An 8,473-nucleotide genomic window follows, 5' to 3' on the forward strand; every position below is an offset into this window, starting at 1 on the left:
TCCTAGTAGTCCGGCATGACTATGCTTTTATCACGTAGAGGAGTCCGACGGTGTTTTTCTTTTCTCATTCTCATGTGGGATGTGTGATATGAAAATATCGAGGGCTACCCGTCAGAATTATAGCATAGTATTGCTGGACAACAGGGATTTGCACTGCTGGAGACCGTGACGCCGGGAGGGGCCATCATATAAAAATTTTATTTTTTTGGGGGACGAAGGTGCTATGCGAGTTGGTGGGCATAGCTGCTTAAAATCCCTAGATAATTAAATTTAGCAGGAAATTTGAAGAGCGTTGGGTTACCTTTAGGTGTAAAAAGTGCCATGCTTGATATGAGGTAATGTAAACGCGGATAGGGTATTAGATTTGTAGTAATTTCGTTCAAATCGACTGTCAAATACGAATTATACAAAATTGCAAAGAAATGCCAGGCATATTGCACCGTTAAGCTGGCCCTCAAAACGCATAGAACTGGTTAGATTCAAAAGCAGTGAAGAGACTAAAGCATTCATCGCGTCGAAAGGCGCCTTATTCCTTTTTTCTTCAGATGATTGACATTTATGTTGGCCTTTTTTTCTGTTAAAGTCACAGTTACAATGAATTATTTTGAGCATGAAATCTGGAACCTAAGTATGTCTATAAGAGCCTGGTTTTCAATTGGAAAAACACAATCCGCATGTTGAGTGAGGGATCCAATAGATAGAACACTAAATTAGGATGCGAGGTTTAGCATTTAATGAGCCTTTAAAGGTACCTGTTATAAGGAGATGTAATAACGTCGTCATCTGTGGATGGGAAAAGAGATGCAGAAAATCTAAAAACTTTCGGATAAGCATCCTATGCGGCATTCATTAATACTTGTAAAAGATGTTATCGATGCAATTACATGCAAAAGTTCCAGAATGTAGCTTCCAAGACCAGAACCAGTTCCTCCTCCAAGTGAATGCAAGAGAAAAAAACCCTGCAATGAACTGCAAATCTCTGCCTGGGGAAACCATTGTTTGAGGTTCATATTTCTTTTGTACCTCACGGCGTACTTTTTCAATAATAGTATCCGAGTACTTTGGACCGTAAAAGTTATGCCCATGAGCCCTTCACGGCAGCAAACAATGATTGTGGTTACGAATTCTCATTGATAATTATACCAGTTGTTTCCGGAGCCAGAGATATCTGTGATAAGCTGTGTTGAATTGAACAACTCGGATAAATTTCCCTAAAGAATTTTTAAAATTTTAGAAGAAAAATTTGTATGCAGACCCTTAAAAGCTGATTCACAACTCCTTCCATATCCACTAAGACTGCCCTGGCCTACAAAAACAGATGTAAGGAAAGGAGAGACTATGGAGTATAACTTTTAAGGTAAATATCGGATGAGTCCCATCTTGATAGGAGGATCAAAGCGAGCATCTACATTGTGGAAGTAGCTGAAGCACAAGGAGTTTGTTACGTATAATGATAATCATAATACCTGCTTAAAGAATCATCAAACCACCCATTTGAATTACAGGCAGCGTGTTCCTTGAGTGCCATTTCCCAAAATTTGTATCCAAGCTGCTAAAAATACTCCACATTAAACGAAAGAGGATTGGGTAGAAGAACCTGATTGCCGCATTGTCCACATTGGATGGTGATAACCTCTCTTGGCATTATCTTTTACCCTAATTAGGTGGACCAATGGGATATGTGAAATTTGATCATCTCTCCAAGTCCTTGTGAACTTTACAGGCACCAAGCAGTCACTAAAGAAGTGAATGACATTCTCTTGATGAACCTATCTGCATCTTGTATTAGTTTAGTTCTCTTGAGAAAGTCTAGTGCTCATGCGATAAGTCCACATTAGCCACATTCTCATTATCATCATCTCACGCCACACAGGAGGATCATACAAGAGTGGAAGTGCCTGGAAATCTAGAAGCAGAGAAAACATTGTCTTCTTATTTCAAGTGATTACTTTCTGATCATCCATCCAGAGGAAATAAGTGAAGAGCTAGGCAGCACACTGAGTACAAGGGTCAACACATCTGTGATCCATACACTGCAAATATTTTAAAACCGTATGAACTGTTTGCAGGACTTTCCCGGAGGCTCATTACGCCAAGCCTCATGTGCAGAAAGACAGAGACAAATAGCGATCATCATAACAATCTGCTCCAGGCTACCCCCACCATGTGGAGATGATTCCTGTGGAGTGGTTCCATAAAGCTTCTCAATCTAGGCCCCAAGAACATGTATACTGAGATCCCTAGCAATGGTGCTATCACAGAGAATGCTACCGTCCCAACTACATGCTCAAGCCCTGAAAGAATGCATGAAACCCTATCTTCCGGCCTGCTATGAGAGTTTTAAACAGCACGTGAGGGATTCTTTTTGGTGGGTTCCTCTTTGCAATGAATGGATTCTCTTTAGTGAGTGTGCGGTTCCATTGGCACCCCTGCTCACGCAGTTGCAACAGCCCACGCAGGATTGGATGCCCATCTTTCCTCAACATTGACTTCACAGACATTGGTGGTGTTCATGTTGTGACCGCTTCTCTCTCCTGACTCGCAGTAGATCAATTTGGCAGTTTATTCTTACAGAGTAAGTGGCTCTGCATGCAACACTACAGCAACTGTTTGATAAATGCTCTGATATCAATAGTACTAAAGAGGAGGAAAATTCTGAGGGACAGCGAGCATAACTGCGAGAGTGCTCTCATATTTACATGATTCTGAGTCCATGCAAACATGGAATTTAAGTAAGCCTTTGCAAAAGTGACAGTGAGTGATATGGTGTAAGCTTTGTATTGCTTACTTGTTGCTTAGTTCTTCAACAGGAATACCAGAGGAGAAGAGATGTCTTGCGACAGGCCAACTATAGGCTCCATGGTTCATGTGTAGTACACAGCCTGATTATGTAGAGGAGCTGTTGATATAAATGTAGAGAGGCAAAGTGACTTTGAGCTTGAACTGAGCAGTGGGCTTGTACTTGGCCTTCTCAGACACATATGTTACTGTTATGTGTGTAGGTCTGAGTGCTCACTTAGAGCGAAGAGGAAAAGACATTTGTTATTTTTTGGTAGCCAGTCAAGGGCAGGAGACACCTTATAAATAATGTAGTATTACAACACAAATACAATTGAATCTGGCACCACTTCACTTAATTTGTCCTCAAATATGTAGATATGGCCATGGTCACTATTCTTTGTTTGTCTTTCTTAGTTCTCTCTTTCTCTGCAAGTTGGTGAAGTTGGATTGGATCCAACCTAGTGTGTCACAATAATCAATACACGTCCATGGGTGTGACGATGCTCCTCGTCTCCAGACTAATTGGATTTGTACAGCACCGTGCCCCTGTAGAGAAACGCATGGTCATCACTACCACTTCTAGAGCTGCTCTGGATCACCGCCACCACATTGAAGCTCACCTTGCCACTGGGTTGAGCAGAAATGGCTCCAAAGTGATAGAAGCAAATCAGTGACCTCATCAATCTCTGCTCGTGGGTGATGGCCAACCCTGCAAGATCTTCTTCCCTGTCCCTTGTGAGATCTTCGTCCCTGTCCCTCGCAGTGCCCTTCTTACCTGGCCGCTAGGTACATGTGACTGATCCCAAACTCCTGGTGGAGAATTCTCATGGAGATCTTCTCGCTGGTGATGTTGCTGCTGCTGCTGCTGTGACTCTCTCTCTCTCTCTCTCTCTCTCTCTCTCCAGGCACTGCTGTTGTTTATCATAGTGGTGTTCAAATTTTGTATCCTGGATTCACATGAGAATGACGTAATAGCAAAGAGCAAGACTTACCTGTAGCATTAAGTCGACTCTACCATTGGAACTTCTAGATAGCCTTTCTGCCACCATACTACCGTAAAAAACTGTGACAAAACCATGCCCCAACCGAAAAATTTCCTCTATCTTTGATAGCAAAACTTACAAACCACTATGATTACCTGTACCCCAAGATATTCACTGACTTTCTCCAAAAAGAATAGATATCAGAGGTTCCACTTTGTAATCAAGACGAAAGGATAAATGTAAACGGTGCTAACACAAAAATATATTGATACCTGTAGGCAACAGGATCATATGGGTGAAATATGTTCATCATTTGCCTGCATGTTAGCTTTTTTTCTTCAATGCCTTCACCTTCCCAGTACTCATGACCTGTTATTATGCAAACACATTCAAACTACATTGCAAAAACCGTAAATCACACACATACCCGTTCCAAAGTATACATTCCAGAGACTCAGAAACAGTGGCAATACAACTGTGAAAAATGCGAGAAAGAAATTTATCAACAGTGACGAATCAAAAACTCGCTCTCCTTATTTTGTTCCCAATCCTGCACAGTGACACGAGAGAGAGAGTCAAACATAAAACCCTCAGATATGAACAGTCAGAATCGTTGAATTTCAGACACACGGCCACAGAGATGGGATTTGGACTTACTCTTTCTACAACTTCTCTTTCTCATCCTCCTCTATCTTGGTGCACAAGTTGTCACTCTGCAGCAGCAGGAAAATGAAACAAAGTGATGAAACAGGTCAGCTACCTTCTCCACGAACTACTACCTCACACTCTCCAGATATGGCAGCGAGTTCCGGTAATGAAAAACAGAGAACAAACAAATCTTTTTCTTCTTCTCGAGCTAATGTTCCTCTTCACTGCAACACAGTTGGATTCAGACACACGGCCACAGAGATGGGATTTGGGCTTACTCTTTCTGCAGCTTCTCTTTCTCATCCTCCTCTATCTTGGTGTGCAAGTTGTCACTCTGCAGCAGCACGAAAATAAAATAAAGTGATGAAACAGGTCAGCTACCTTCTCCACGAACTACTACCATACACTCTTCATATATGGCAGCGAGTTCTGGTAATGAGAAATAGAGAATAAACAAAAAACACCTTTGACGTCCCAGATCTGAACTGCAGAAGTTCTTGAGGTTCTGGATGTGTGGAGGGGACTTCTCATCTGGTGTGCTGCTTCTCCCGAAATAAAATTTCAGCATAAAAAATGCTCCAGATACGAATAGCCATATTAACCGTTTAATAAGAGAATTTACATCTAGACCATCGATTTCAGGAATCCAAGGGTAAGAGAATAAAGAGAAACTCTTTAGTTAAACGTGCTATTGGCATATGGCATCCAGCGTCTTTTATTCCATTTTTAGAATATTATTTATAAATGGAATAATTTACTAAAGAATATTAGAATTTTTATTATGTGTCTAGTTTTACATTAAAAAATATACATAAGTAAATCTATCTAGATATTCAAACTATATTAGAGGTGTTTGAAAAGAGGTACAAACAAAAAGATTTACTATATTAGAGATATAATATTTGTATTAAGACAAACCAGTACTAATGCTTTATGATAAAAATATGGAGTCAAATTTAAAAATAAATTACTATTAAATGATTTAACACAAGATACTATTCAACAATTATATAAAGGTGAACATGATTACAGATTAACCTAGATTATAGAAGTATTAATGTTTTAAATGTAAACATGGATCTAACACAATATTACGTAAATATTGATACATTATGTATTGTATATGATACATTATTTAATTTTAAATAAAAATAATAAAAATATTTAATTATTTATTTACTAATTTTTTTAGGAACAAATTTCTATTATTAAGCTTATCATTTGTGAGTAAGTGTTACTATTGCATTTTCTTCAGCCACCTGCAACAACATGTCCAGCTGGTCTGAAAAGCTTGCAACGTCCGACAGATCTGTACGCTTCCTCTTTTTCCCTGTTAGGCTCTCGTACAGCAATTGATCCCCCTCAAGTTTCTTCAGTGTCTGGGCCGACGGTATTGTGAGCTTCTCCAGTTCTCTGACCAAAGAATGGTGGAACTCGGTTAGTTGTTTTTCATTGGATGCCTTTCCGTAAAGCCTAGGTAAGAAACCAAAAAAGATGGTTACTGCACTCACGAGAAACATAAAAAAAATAAATAGATAGAGAATAACATACTTATAGAATCGAGTAAATTCTGTAGAGCACAGGAAAATAGCCGCTCGTCTGACTTGCGCATCCACCAGCAGCGGCAGTGCAAACTTGTCAAATGCCGGCATTAGTTCCTCTCCGCTGACAATCTACAAGCATTACAACAAGTACTATTGCAGCCAAACACTATTTCTTAAATGGTTTACTGGAATAGAATAATACAAGCTTGGACTCAAAGCTTAAAAAAATTATTCAACACATGAAGAGGTGGCTTAATCATATTCCTCAATTTGGTATATTATTTGGGCATTCTAGATCAGGTTCATCACTTCTATAAGCTCATTGGGGTTGAGCAATAGACTACTAAGCATTTTCCATCTCAAGGCATTTTTAATTTATGCCCATGTGAATAAGGAGTAGTTCCCTTAGGGTGGGGTTCCATGCTCCACCCACCTGGAAATTTCTCCTCACCCCACAATTTTGTCCTAATTGCTACCACATTTATATTAAAAATCATGACAATAGAGAGTGATTCTTGGTATGTAATAGGTATAAGCTATCTCATACACATACTAGCAGGGAACCCAGCTCCGCTGGGATAGTTAAATGCTAATTCTAAAAAGAGAACAATTTATTAAAACTTGCTTAAGTTTAATATGTAACAAGCACTTGGTTTATTTAGTTTTTACTTAGTGATTGTAACCAAACACTATTTCTTAAATGGTTTACTGGAATAGAATAATACAAGCTTGGACTCAAAGCTTAAAAGAATTATTCAACAAATGAAGAGGTGGCTTAATCATATTCCTCAATTTGGTATATTATTTGGGCATTCTAGATCAGGTTCATCACCTTCTATAAGCTCATTGGGGTTGAGCAATAGACTACTAAGCATTTTCCATCTCAAGGCATTTTTAATTTATGCCCATGTGAATAAGGAGTAGTTCCCTTAGGGTGAGGTTCCATGCTCCACCCATCTGGAAATTTCTCCTCACCCCCCCCCCTCCAAAAACAACTTTCCCCTCCTTTTTTTTTTAATGGTTACATTACATGTAACCCTCTTTTTTATATGCCACATTAGCTTCTTTTTTTCCACATCATAATGGATTAGGGTGTCATTTTGTTTTACCCTAAATTGAGTGCATAGCATGCCATAGCTTGGCAATTCTTCCTTGGCAATCATTTCCCATGCTGTAGAGATTGTGATGAGGTACTTAAATTTGGTAAAGTTGTTCTTTCTGGAGGAGGGCATGATCTTAGTTCCAGTTTCAAGAAAGCTTTTGTTCATTTGAATGGTGGAGGAAATGATTGCTTTAGTGCTTTCTATGCCATGTCCTACTGCAACTTCATTTATTGAAAGAGTGATCACTAAAAAGGAGCTCTTAGGGCTATTGATCGGTGTGAATTACATCAAGCTAAGAAGTCTCCACTGGTGGTATCAAATAGAGTTTCAGGTTCTCCATATAAATCCACAAAGATTCAGAGAAGTTTTTTAGTATCTACATTCACTTTTCTTTATGACGAGCTTGCTCCAAAATTGGCCAGGAGGCCTCCTCCAGGTTTGGCAGAAATACCAAAGTAGCACTTAGCTATTTCAAAGCAAGTAGCTATTGCTTTGAAATGCTTGGCATTCAGGGATACATGGCAAATAATTGGTGATGCATTTAGAGTGGCTTCATGCACTCAAGCTTGTCTATGCTGATTCAGGTATTCATTGCTTGAGCATGAAGGACTAATGATCCATTAGCAAATGAGGAGGGAATAAATGAAGTTATAGCATGATTTTAGAGATTGCATGGATTCCCAAATTGTTGTGGTGCAATGGATTGCACTCATATGGCAATCGAGCTCCTAGGATCAGAGGATGCAATAGATTGGTATGCTAGGGCAAAAAAGTACTACTCAATGTAGTTCAAGTTGTGGTACACAATAAGACTTCATTCCTTTACATAACAATAGGGATAGTAGGTAATGTTCCAGATAGACAAGTTTGGAATTCTAGTGGTTTGAAGAAGGCATAGATAGAGAAGAAGTGTTTATGTGGTCCAGTGTACCGGGACATTCCATTGTATATCATTACTGACAGAGGATAAGAGTGTGCTTTACTGGTTTTGGTCTTATATCCAAACAAGTTTCATGGCAAAGAGCAATACAATTTTCTTCATTCTTTTATGAAGATTGTTGTCAAGCAATCTTTTGGAATTTTAAAAAGGCAATGGAAATTGCCTGGTTATTGGAATTTTAAAAAGGCAATGGAAATTGCCTGGTTAGAAGGGATTTAGAGGACATCTAGGCATCCTTGCGAACAACATCATGTCTTGCTGTGTGCTGCATACCTTGATGATCACAAGGAATGACAGGTTCATGGAAAATTTTGACCCCAATAGATCTAACTACAATGCAGACTACCTGTGAGAATGAAGTGGTCAGTTATATGGATCTCCAAAAAGTTTTAATGCCACATTAAACTCTCAAGGGCATTCATGTATAAGCTAAACACAGTGGACATCCTTATTTAATGTAAATAGTGCATTCAA

General features: G+C 39.1%; 1 protein-coding gene across 1 annotated transcript; it reads right to left on the reverse strand.

Annotated features, from left to right (window-relative positions):
- Positions 1-301: 301 nt before the first annotated feature.
- On the reverse strand, positions 302-1,645 carry LOC9648493 (tubulin epsilon chain; the record flags this gene model as incomplete). The annotated part of the gene is given in 12 exon segments (XM_002994329.2): positions 302-388; positions 441-560; positions 626-705; positions 753-835; positions 885-983; positions 1,024-1,090; positions 1,144-1,211; positions 1,256-1,306; positions 1,351-1,385; positions 1,388-1,422; positions 1,467-1,549; positions 1,598-1,645. Coding segments are annotated over 12 exon segments (856 nt in total), but the record flags the coding sequence as incomplete, so codon positions are not given.
- Positions 1,646-8,473: the final 6,828 nt, after the last annotated feature.

The sequence above is a fragment of the Selaginella moellendorffii genome, unplaced genomic scaffold (genome assembly GCF_000143415.4).
Source record: "Selaginella moellendorffii unplaced genomic scaffold, v1.0 SELMOscaffold_242, whole genome shotgun sequence".
Lineage (NCBI taxonomy): Eukaryota > Viridiplantae > Streptophyta > Lycopodiopsida > Selaginellales > Selaginellaceae > Selaginella > Selaginella moellendorffii.